Genomic DNA, 12,879 nt, shown 5'->3' on the forward strand with positions numbered 1-12,879 from the left:
CTGTCCTTTCTCCTTTGCATATTCTTGGCGTCATTATTGAGGATCAATTGACCATAAATGCATAGTTTTATTTCTAGCCTCCCTGTTCTGTTCCGTTGGTTGATGTGTCTGTTTTTATGCCACCACCTTGCTGTTATGATTACTAGAGCTTTCTTGACACAGTATGTTTTGAGATCAGGAATTGTGATGCCTCCAGTATTTTTTTTCCTGAGGATTGCTTTGGGTATTTGGGGTCTTTTGTGGTTCTATATAAATTTTAATATTTTTTTCTATTTTTGTAAAAAAATGCCATTGGGATTCGGATATGGATTGTACTGAATCAGAATATTGCATTAATATTCCAATCCATGAACATAAGATATCTTTCCATTTATTTTTGTCTTGTTTAACTTCCTTCATCAATGTTTTATCGTTTCAGTGTACATGTTTTTCACCTCTCTGGTTAAATTTACTCTTAGGTATTTTTTTTTTTGATGCTATTGTAAATGAGATTGTTTCTTGATTTCTTTTTCAGACAGTTCATTGTTAGTGTATAGAAGCACTATTGATTTTTGACATTGATTTTGTAACCTGTAACTTTACTGAATTTATTCATTAGTTCTAGTAGTTCTTTTTTGGGGGAGTCTTTAGGGTCATATATATATATATAATTATATATATATATATAATTTTAAGTGTAAACAGATACAAATTTCCTTTTTTATATCTGATTTGGATCTCTTTCATTTATTTTTCTTGCCTAATTGCTGTGACCAGGACTTCCAGTACTATGTTACGTAGAAGTAGTGAGAGTAGGCATCCTTGCCTTTTTCCTCATTTTAGTGGTAAAACTTTCAATTTTTCACCATTGAGTATGATGTTTGTTGTGGGCTTGTCATATATGGCCTTTATCATATTGAGGTACATTCCTTCTGTAGTGAATTTATTGAGAGTTTGTATCATAAAATAATGTTGACTTTTGTCAAATGCTTTTTTTTTTTGGTGTGTGTATATTGAGATGATCATGTGGTTTTAGTCCTTCATTCTGTTACTGTGATATGTCACATTAATTGATTTGCATATGTGGAATCATCCTTGCATCTTGCATCCCAGGGATCAATCACACTTGATCATGGTTATTATCTTTTTTTTTTTTTTTTTTTTAACAAAGTCTCACTCTGTCGCCCAGGCTGGAGTGCAGTGGTGCGATCTTGGCTCACTGCAAGTTCCACCTCCTGGGTTCACGCGATTCTCCTGCCTCAGCCTCTTGAGTAACTGGGACTACAGGCGCCCACCACCACGACTGGCTAATTTTTTTTTCTTTTTTTGTATTTTTAGTAGAGATGGGATTTCACTGTGTTAGCCAGGATGGTCTTGATCTCCTGACCTCATGATCCGCTCATCTCAGCCTCCCAAAGTGCTGGGATTACAGGTGTGAGCCACCGCACCTGGCCAGTTATTATCTTTTTAATGTGCTATCAAATTCAGTTTGCTAGTATTTTGTTGAAGATTTGTCCATCTATGTTCATCAGGGATATTGACCTATAACTATGTCTTGTAGAATTTTTGTCTGGCTTTGGTATCAGGGTAATGCTGGACTCATAAAATAAATTTGGAAGTGTTCCTTGCTCTTCAATTTTTTTTTTACATGAGTTTGAAAAGGATTGACATTAATTCTTTTTTTTTTTTTTTTTTTTGAGATGGAGTTTTGCTCTTGTAGCCCAGGCTGGAGTGCAATGGCACAATCTCGGCTCACTGCAACCTGTGCCTCCTAGGTTCAAGTGATTCTCCTGCCTCAGCCTCCTAAGTAACTGATATTACAGGTGCTCACCACCATGCCTGACTAATTTTTGTATTTTTAGTAGAGACAAGGTTTCACCATGTTGGCCAGGCTGATCTCGAACTCCTGACCTTAAGTTATCCACCCACCTTGACCTCCCAAAGTGCTGGGATTACAGGCATGAGCCACTGCGCCTGGCAACATTAATTCTTTAAATGTTTGCATTCACCTATGAAGCATCAGGTCCTGGGCTTTTCTTTGTTGGGAGGTTTTTGGTTACTGGTTCAATCTCTTCATTTATTACTGGTCTTTTCAGATTTTTAAATTTCTTCTTGACTCAGTCCTGGTAGGTTGTATTTTTCTAGAATTGTATCCATTTCTTCCAGTTTATTTAATTTTTTGGTATTAAATTGTTCATAGTTATCTCTCATGATCCTTTGTATTTTGGTGGCATCAGTTGTAACGCCTCCTCTTTCATTTCTGATTTTATTTACTTGAGTTTTTTTCTTTAGTTTAGCTAAAAGTTTGTCAATTTCATTTATCTTTTTAAAAAAGCAACTCTGGCTGGGTGTTGTGGCTGACATCTGTAATCCCAGCACTTTGGAGGCTGAGGTGGGGGGATCGCTTGAACCCAGGAGTTTGAGACTAGCCTGGGCAATATAAAGGAGACTGCACCTTTATAAAAAATAAATAAAAAAGTAACGCTCTATTTTATTGACATTTTCTATTATTTTTCTAGCCACTATTTGATTTATTTCTGGTTTGATCTGTATCATTTATTTCTTATGCTGACTTTGAGTTTAGTTTTTTTTCTTTTTCTATTTCCTTGATGTGTAAAGTTGTTTCCTTCCTTCCTTCCTTCCTTCCTTCTTTCCTTCCTTCCTTCTTTCCTTCCTTCCTTCCTTCCTATCAAAATTAAAGTGTGTTTTTTATTTTTATTAAAAATGGAGTGCAACATCATGTAGAAATCAGAAAACACAAACATGTTATAAGAATAAAACAAAAAATTTCCATACCACCAGAAACGACCAATCAATATTTAGGTGATTTTTAATGTAGGTGTTTAACTCTATGAACTTCCCTCTTAAATCTGCTTCTTCTGCATCCAATAAGTTTTGGTATGTTGTGTTTTCACCATCATTTTTCTTAAGATATTTCTTGATTTCTCTTTTGATTTCTTCTTTGACCCACTGGATGTTCAGCAATGTGTTGTTTAATTTTCACCTATTTTTGACTTTTTAAATTTTCCTCTTGTTGATTTCTAGTGTCATAACCATTGGGTCAGAAAAAAATACTTGATATGATTTGTTTATCTATTTATTTTTTTAAATTTATTTTTGATAGAGTCTTGCTCTGTCACCCAGGCTGGAGTGCAGTGGCAAAATCTTGGCTCACTGCAACCTCCGCCTCCCGGGTTCAAGTTATTCTCCTGCTTCAGCCTCCTGAATAGCTGGAATTACAGATGGCCGCAACCAAGCTTGGCTAATTTTTGTATTTTTAGTAGAGACACGGTTTCACCATATTGGTCAGGCTGGTCTTGAACACCTGACCTCAGGTGATCTGTCCACCTTGGCCTTCCAGAGTGCTGGGATTACAGGTGTGAGCCACTGTGCCTGGCCAATACTTGATATGATTTAAATCTTGAATTTCTTAAGACTTGTTTTGTGGCCTAACATATGATCTACTTAGAAAATGTTCCACATGTGCTTGAAAAGACTGTCTATTCTGCTGCTACTGAGTGGAATGTTCTATAAATGTCTGTTAGATCCATCTGGTCTATAGTATTGTCCAAGTCTGTTGTTTCTTTATTGATTTTCTGTCTGTCTGAACTATTGTTGAAAGTGGGATATTGAAGTTCCCTACTATTATTAGAATATAATAATGATAATACTGTTATTGTATTGCTGCCTACTTCTCCCTTCAGTTCTGGTAATATTAGCTTTATGTATTTAGGTGCCCTGATGTTGAGTACATATATATTCACAATTGTTACATTCTCTTGATTAATTGACTTATTTATCATTATATGATGACTTTCTTTGTCTCTTGTGGCAGTTTTAAGATAAGGTCTATTTTTTCTGATATAAGCATAGTTCTCCCTGATCTCCCTTGGTTATCATTTGCATGGAATATCTTTGCCATCCTTCCACTTTCAGCCTATGTGTGATCTTAAATCTAAATTGCATTTCTTATAGGCAGCATATAGTTGGATTTTACAAGATCCATTCAGCCACTCTGTGTCTTTTGACTGGAGAATCTAATCCATTTACATATAAATTAATGATTGGCAGGTAGGGACTATTATTACTATTTTGTTTATTGTTTTCTGACTGCTTTGTAGTTCCTTTGTTCCATTCTTCCTTCCTCTCTTGCTGTCTTCCTTTGTGATTTGATTTTTTGTTGTTGTTGTGATATGTTTTGATTCCTTTTTCTACGTTTGGTGTATCTACCACAGTTTTTTTTTTTTTCTTTGTGGATACCATGAGGCTTACATAAAACATCTTATAGTTATAACCGTCTATACCAAGCTAATAACAACTTTAACCACATACAAAAATTCGACCCTTTAACTTCTCCTCCCCACACATTTCACATTAATGTCACACTTTACCAATTAACTTGCAATAAAGGTGCAAGATAGTTTAAGAGTTTTTCACCAAATGGGTCTCGAACAATTGGACATTCATAGTAAAAAAATAAAAATAAACTTCTATTCATACCTCACACTATATAAAAATTAATTCAAAATAAGCAATTTCTTTAAAAGTTTAACGTATGGTTATCATACCAACAACTCCCCTCCTAAGGATTTTTTTTTTTTTTTTGAGACAGAATCTCACTCTGTTGCCCAGGCTGGAGTGCAGTGGCATGATCTTGGCTCACTGCAAGCTCCGCCTCCTGGGTTCACGCCATTCTCCTGTCTCAGCCTTCCAAGTATCTGGGACTACAGGCGCCCGCCACCATGCCTGGCTAATTTTTCTATATTTGGTAGAGACAGAGTTTCGCTGTATTAGCCTAGATGGTCTCAATCTCCTGACTTCGTGGTCAGCCTCCCAAAGTGCTGGGATTACAGGTGTGAGCCACTGCGCCCAGCCTCCTAAGCCTTTACTTAAGAGAAATGAAAACAGATGTCCACATGAAAACCTGTATGCAAACGTTTCTGGTTGCTCTATTAATAATCACCCCTTAGAAAAAACCAAAATGTCCTTCAACTAAGAAATGGATAAACCAACTGTGGCACACCTATACAATGGGAATACTAATCAGCAATAAGAGAGAGCAAATTACTAACACATGCAACAACACAGATGAATCTTAAATGCATTATTGTAGGTGAAAGAAGCCAAATTAAAAAGGCCACATACAATATAATTCCATTTATATGACATTCCAGAAAAGCCAATAAGGGCAGAAAACAGTTGAGTGGTTGCCAGATGTTGGTAGTTCGAGGGGAGAGATCGACTATGATGGGGCAGCAGGGAATATTTTGGGGATGAAGAAGCTATTTTCTGTTTTGACTGTGGTGTTGGTTACATGACTTTATTGTTTTTGAGACAGAGTCTTGCTCTGTCACCCAGGCTGGAGTGCAACCTTCACCTCCTGGGTTCAAGCAATTCTCCTGCCTCAGCCTCCCAAGTAGCTGGATTACAGTCACCATGCCCAGCTAATTTTTGTATTTTTAGTAGAGACGGGGTTTCACCATGATTTCCAGGCTGGTCTCAAATTCCTGACCTCAGGTGATCCACCCTCTGGCCTCTCAAAGTGCTGGGAGGCATCAGTTATATGACTTTGTATGTTTGTCAAAACTCATAAAACTATGTACTAAAAGCCTGAATTTTATTGTATGTAAACTCTTCCCCAATAAATCTGACCTAAAAATCAATCAAAATTCCATTGACTTTAGGATAAAGCTTAAATGCCTGTATTGAATTATCAATGAGTCATCCCTCAATGGTGTATGAGGCAGAAATCACGTTGCAGAGCCGTGGCATGATGTCCCCTGCACATTCCCTTCCTAGAACTTGTCCCACTTTGAAATTGCTGCACACATCTCCCTGTTAATCCATCGATTACTCTCCTCCCCTCCACCTGGCTGCACTGAGCTCAGGCCCTGGAAGGCACTGTTTCTCTATTACCCAGCTGTGTGCTTAGCAATAAGAAACACGTTTGTTGAATGAATGAATAAATGAATGAATGAATGGGTGATTAAATAGGTGAATTTTATGGATGAATTCTACATATTGACCTTGAAGATATTCGAAACATCTTTTTACTTGTAGGTAAACAGCATTTCTTAATATCACAACAAATATTCCTGGGTAGCAATAGTTATTTTTAATCTAAGCCAGTTATTAGCCTTATTAGAGTGCCAACTTTGACTTTTTACCCCCCTAAAGATTCCTAATATATTGAAAGAGTGGTATTCTGTCTGCTCTTCTAGAATTTTTATCTGTATTTTCCAACCCAAATCCTTCTTTGCTGCCTTAATAATCTCCCAGGAATACCATCTGGGGTAAATCCTCACACATTGCTCATTGACTCTACTATAGGCTTCTTTATTCTTTATCTTTTAAATTATTAAAAACATATATATGTTTTTATCTTTTAAATTATTTTTTATCTTTTAAATTATTAAAAACATATATATATATATATATATACACACACTTAGAGATTGGGGTCTTGCTCTGTTGCCCAGGCTGGAGTGCAGTGGTGACAAAGCTCACTACAGCCTTAAACTCCTTGGCTCAAGGGATCCTCCCACTTCAGCCTCCCGAGTAGCTGGGATTACAGGCAGAAACCACTCTGCCAGGCTTATTATATAGGTTCCTGTAGCTGGTAGCACATTCAAATGATAATTTATCATGAACCATATAGAAGATCACATCTTCTCCAGAGGGATTCTCCAGCAGACATAACTTTTCTTCACAGAGAGAAAACCCCCACATCTGCTTTAGGTGGGAAGAGGTGTGTGATTATGGCTCTGTCTCTTTCAGATCGGCGCCTACTTCGGGGCCTCCCTCTGCTCCGTGGATGTGGACAGCAACGGCAGCACCGACCTGGTCCTCATCGGGGCCCCCCATTACTACGAGCAGACCCGAGGGGGCCAGGTGTCTGTGTGCCCCTTGCCCCGGGGGGTGAGTGGCGATGGGACCTGGGCTGGGTGGGGCCCGGTGTGGGTGGCGGGGTCGCCTGGGTTTGGGCCTGATACTGTTTGTGTTTAGCAGAGGGGTCGGTGGCAGTGTGATGCTGTTCTCTACGGGGAGCAGGGCCAACCCTGGGGCCGCTTTGGAGCAGCCCTAACAGTGCTGGGGGACGTGAATGGGGACAAGCTGACGGATGTGGCCATTGGGGCCCCAGGAGAGGAGGACAACCAGGGTGCTGTTTACCTGTTTCATGGAACCTCAGGATTTGGCATCAGCCCCTCCCATAGCCAGGTGAGACCCGATCACTGTCTTTGTCATGACAGTAGCCTCTTTGTTGATCTTTCTCCTTCTAATTCAGTGTGCCCACAGCTGCTAGATAAGTTCTCACAGTACGCCTTTCAGAACCTTCAAAAATAATAACATGTGACTGGGCCTGGTGGCTCATGCCTGTAATCCCAGCACTTTGGAAGGCTGAGTTGGGAGGATTGTTTAAGCCCAGGAGTTCAAGACCAGTCAGGGCAACATAGTGAGAACCCATCTCTCCAAAAAAAAAAAAAAAAATTAGCCAGGTGTGGTAGCACACACCCATGGTCCCAGCTACTCTGGAGGCTGAGGCCGGAGGATTGCTTAAGCCTGGGAGGTTGAGGCTGCAGTGAGCCCTGGTCACACCACTGTGCTCCAGCAGCCGGAGTGACAGAGTCAGACTTGCACGTGCATGCACGCGTGCACGCACACACACTCACACACTTAACAAAAATCTCAAAGACTCTTAGTTCCAGATTGATTATTTCTACAGCAGTAGGAGGTGCATGATAGCCTCATCACTCCCACTTTGCAGATGAGTAGAGCAAGGCCCAGCGATGGCACATGGCAAGCTAGCAGTATTGGGATGCAGGCATTCCTTTCTTCTGAATCTTGGTCGTGGTAAGGTGACCAAGAGCTCTAGTTTGCCTAGCTCTGTCCCAGATTTAGCGCTGAAATCCCACATCCTGGGAAACCTATGAGGTTGGCCACCTTACAGTATTGCACACTTCACAGATGTGGAGTTGTGCAGTCACACGTGCCGCTCTTTCAGAAGGGCCCTGTGCTTGGCTTCATGCTCTGCTATTGCCATCTTCAATTCTTAATAATTTTTCAACAAGGGGTCCTACATTTTTTTGCACTGAGTCTTGCAAGGCATGGAGCCCATTCTGATGACTTGTCACCCTATATTCTGGCCCTAACAACTGTTTTCTTCTGTAAGTTGGCTTTCTGTCTCCTGCCAGGTGGAGCTCACTGTCTAGAGGGACCCTTACAGTCTGGTTCCATCTTCCCTGTGTCATACTGTTTCCCACCACAGCCACCTGAGACCGTCTAGTCCTCTGGTCTCTGGTCTCTGGGTTTTTACCAGACTCACGTTTTTCTTTCTTTATGTTTAAAAATTTTTTTATTTAAAATCTTAACAGATTTTAAAATGTACAATGTAATACTGTCATCTATTGGTGCAATGTTGTACAGCAGACCTCTTGAACTTCATCTTGCATACTGAAAATATATACCCATTGATCAGCAACTCCTCATTGTTCTCCAGCCCCTGGCAGCCACCATTATATTCTTTGCTTCAATGAGTTTGGTTGTCTTACTTTTTATTTTTTGAGACGAAGTTTCACTCTGTCGCCCAGGTTGGAGTGCAGTGGCACAATCTTGGCTCACTGCAACCTCTACCTCCTGGGTTCAAGCGATTCTTCTGTCTCAGCCTCCCGAGTAGCTGGGATTATAAGCATACACCACCATGCCTGGCTAGTTTTTGTATATTTTGTAGAGACTGGGTTTTGCCATGTTGTCCAGGCTGGTCTTGAGCTCCCGGGCTCAAGTGATCCACCTGCCTTGGCCTCCCAAAGTGTTGCGATTACAGGCGTGAGCCACTGCACCCGGCCAGTTTGGCTATTTTAAATAACTCATATAAGTGAAACCATGCCATATTTATCCTTCTGTGACTGGCTTATTTCACTTAGAATAATGTCCTCCGGGTTGATCCATGTCATTGCAAATGAAAGAATATTTTTCTTCTCCTCCTCCTCTTTTTTTTTTTTTTTTTTTTTTGAGACAAAGTCTTCTTCTGTCATACAGGTTGGAGTGCAGCAGTGCAAACACGGCTCCCTGAAGCCTCAACCTCCTGGGCTCAAGCGACCCTCCCACCTCAGTCTCCTGAGTAGCTGGGACTGTGGGCCCATGCCACCATGCCTGTCTAATTTATTTTTATTTTTTGTAGAGATGGGGTCTTCCTATGTTGCCCAGGCTGATGTCTTTCTTTTTTAACGCTGAATAGTATCCCACTGTATGTATATACCACATTAAAAAAATCCATCATTTCCTGGTAGAGAGGGAAGGAAAAAAATCCCTCATCTATTGATCGTCATTTAGGTTGTTTTCACATCCTGGTTATTGTGAATAGTGCTGCAATGAACATGGGCATGTTCATATCTCTTTGAGATCATAATCCCAATTCCTTTGGATAAATAACCAGAAGGAAGATTGTTAAATCATATGGTAGTTCTATTTCTAATTTTTTGAGGAACTTACATACTGTTTTCCCTAGGGGCTGCACCATTTTGCCTTCTCACCAACAGTGTGCAAAGATGCCGAGTTTTCCATGTATTTACTAACACTTGTCTTTTGTTTTTTTGACAATAGCCAGCTAGCAGGTGTGCAAGTGATGTTTCTTTGTGGCTTTCTTTTGCATTTCCCTGATGATTACTGATGTTGAGCATCTTTTCACGTATCTATTGGGCATTTTTGTGTCTGAAAAAAATGTCTCTTCAAGCTCTTAAGCCTATTTTTAAATCAAATTATTAAGGCCAGGCGCAGTGGCTTATGCCTGTAATCCCAGCACTTTGGGAAGCCGAGGCGGGCGGATCACCTGAGGTCAGGAGTTTGAGACCAGCCTGGCCAACATGATGAAACCTCATCTCCACTGAAAAATACAAAAATTAGCCGGGCTGTGGTGGTGTGTGCCTGTAATCCCAGCTACTCAGAAGGCTGAGGCAGGAGAATCACTTGAACCCAGGAGGCGGAGGTTGCAGTGAGCCGAGATTGTGCCACTGCACTCCAGCCTGGGAGACAGAGGGAGATCCTGTCTCAAAAAAAAAGTTATTAGATATTTTGCTATTGAGTTGTATGAGTTCACTATATATTTTGGAGATTAACCCCTTATCAGATACATAGTTTGCAAATACTCTTTCCCATTCTGTAGGTTATATTTTACTTTGCTTATTGTTGCCTTTGCTCTGTAGAAGTCTCACTTGGTTTGATGCAGTCAGATTTGCTTATTTTTGTTGCCTGTACTTTTGGTATCATAGCCATAAAGTCATTGCTCAAACCACCATCTTTACAGCTTCTCCTCTGAGTTTTATTCTAGATGTTTTACATTTTCATTGAAGTCTTTAATTCATTTTTAATTGATTTTTGTGTACGATATAAGAGTCAAGTTGCATTATCTTGCATTCGTATATCCAGTTTCCCAGTACCATTTGTCTAAGAGAGTATCTTTTACCCATTGTGTATTCTTGGTATTATTTTGGAGAATCAGTTGGACCCATATGGATGGGTTTATTTCTGGGCTCTCTATTCTGTTCCATTGGTCTATATGTCTATATTTATGCTAGTACCATACTATTTTAAGTACTATAACTTTGTCATTTATATATAAAAATCTTGCATTTTATTGGAGTCAAATAACATTAAATGAAAGACACTTACATTAGTTTTAGAAAATCCGTTGATGTTGCCCAATTTGGCACATACTTGTAAAAGCAAGGTTTATTAACTCATATATTTGGAACTAAAAAGTATTTGAAGTTGATCACAGCATAATGAATCCTCAATTTCCAGAGTACTAGAGATGATTATGTACAAAAATCCAGTAAAACTTATTTTACTAATTTACCAGTTCTATATCACTCCTAAATATCCCTAAAAATATGGTTTTATAAAAAGTAGTGTTCTATAATTCACAATTATGAAGAGCTTTATTATAATCCGAGTATGAACTGTGTATCACCCATATCATGGCTTCAGAAAACTATTGCTTTTCTTACTAACTTATTTAAGGTTTCAGTACATGAGTCAGTATGCAGAACTCACTATGTCGTGACTGTGATCTGTAATGATAAAAATATAGAACCTCTTTGACTTTAATCTAAAAAAGTCACCTTGTCATAAAACAGTGTTAACATAATCAAGAATTAACCCTGACAAATAAACAAATCACTTCTTATGGCTTTTAAAAATAGCTCATGCTCATGGTTCTTTCAAAATGATGTTGTAGCTACTGTCTTTTCTAACAAAGGAATATTTTCATCATAGCAACTATTTCTGAGTCAAAAATAAACCGCACTAAAAACAGAAGAAAATTCTCAGTGTAGAAAGGAAAATGCTCATCTGTTGTGCAATAGCAGGCACTGCACTCTGTGAGCGCTTTTCAGACATCCTCAATCAACCCAACTAGAGGCACTATTGAGTTTATCCAGTAAGTGCACTGTGTAATCTAGTGCTGTGAGGGCATTACTTAATTAGCCAAAGGAAGAACAGTCTTTTCTTTTCTTTCTTTTCTCCTTTCCTTTCCTTTCTTCTTTTCTTTCTTTCTTAAAGGAAGAACAATCTTTTCTTTCTTTCTCTCTTTCTCTCTCTTTCTTTCTTAAGAAAGAACAATCTTCTCTTTCTTTTTCTCTTTCTCTTTCTTAAGGAAAGACAATCTCTTTCCTTCCTTCCTTCCTTCCTTCCTTCCTTCCTTCCTTCCTTCCTTCCTTCCTTCCTTCCTTCCTTCTTTCTTTCTCTCTCTCTCTCTCTCTCTCTTTCGCTTTCTTTTTATTTTTTTGAGACAGGGTCTCCCTCTGTTGGCCAGGCTGGAGTGCAGTGACGAGATCACAGCTCACTGCAGCCTTGACACCAGGGCTCAAGCAATTCTCCCTTCTCAGCCACCCAAGTAGTTGAGAATATAGGTGTGCACCCCCACACTTGGCTAATTTTTCAATTTTTTGTAGAGAGGAAGTCTCACTATGTTGGCCAGCCTGGTCTTCTGGTCTTAAGCCATCCTCCTGCTTCGGCCTCTCAGAGTGTTAGGATTATAGATGTGAGCCACTGTGCCCAGCCAGAGCAATCTTCAAGTTATGTACCAGTAATTTATATAGCTTTTCTAAAATTTAAGCAAGTACTGAATGGACTATAGTTATTATCTAAAATTTAAGCAAGTACTGGGTGAACTATAGTCATTATATGATTTTTTAAAAAAATTCAGTAGCTTTTGGGAGTACAAGTGTTTTTTGGTTACATGGATGAATTCTATAGTAGTGAATTCTGAGATTTTAGTGCACCTGCCATCAAAGCAGTGTACACTGTACCAAATATATAGTCTTTTGTCTCTTACCTCTTCCCAGACTCCCCTTCTCCAAGTCCTTAAAGTCCGTTATATCACTCTCGTCTTTGCATCCTTATAGCTTAGCTCCCATTTTTAAATGAAAACATATATTTAGTTTTCCATTCCTGAGTTACTTCAATAATGGCCTCCAGTTCCATCCAAGTTGCTGCAAAATACATTATTTCGTTCCTTTTTATGGCTGAGTAGTACTCCATGGTGTGTGTGTGTGTGTGTGTATGTGTGTGTGTGTATATATATGTATATATATAGAAAATGTTTTCTTTATCCACTCATTGGTCGATGGGTACCACAGGTTGGTTGGTTCCATATCTTTGCAGTTGTGAATTGTGCTGCTATAAACATGCATGTTCATGTATCTTTTTCATATAATGATTTCTTTTCCTTTGGGCAGATACCCAGTAGTGGGATTACTGAATCAAATGGTAGATCTACTATTAGTTCTTTAAGGAATCTCCTTACTGTTTTCCATAGAGGTTGTGCTAATTTACATTCCCACTGGCAGTGTAAAAGTGTCCCCTTTTCACCACATCCATGCCAGATCTATTGTTTTTTGACTT

The 12,879-nt window shown here is 39.2% G+C and overlaps 1 protein-coding gene across 3 annotated transcripts in view; it reads left to right on the plus strand.

Moving 5' to 3' along the window:
* The window catches only part of ITGAM (integrin subunit alpha M), an 80,865-nt gene that overhangs the window by 41,829 nt on the left and 26,157 nt on the right, over window positions 1-12,879 (plus strand). For 2 of the 3 annotated variants that reach the window (XM_023191072.1, XM_023191074.1), the window contains 2 exons: window positions 6,757-6,897; window positions 6,985-7,197. In XM_023191072.1, the coding sequence (XP_023046840.1) occupies window positions 6,757-6,897; window positions 6,985-7,197 (354 nt within the window). The remainder of the gene's footprint in view (window positions 1-6,756; window positions 6,898-6,984; window positions 7,198-12,879) is intronic. The other variant, XM_023191073.1, reaches the window with a different exon arrangement.

Source organism: Piliocolobus tephrosceles, chromosome 17 (assembly GCF_002776525.5).
Source record: "Piliocolobus tephrosceles isolate RC106 chromosome 17, ASM277652v3, whole genome shotgun sequence".
In the NCBI taxonomy this organism is placed as follows: domain Eukaryota; kingdom Metazoa; phylum Chordata; class Mammalia; order Primates; family Cercopithecidae; genus Piliocolobus; species Piliocolobus tephrosceles.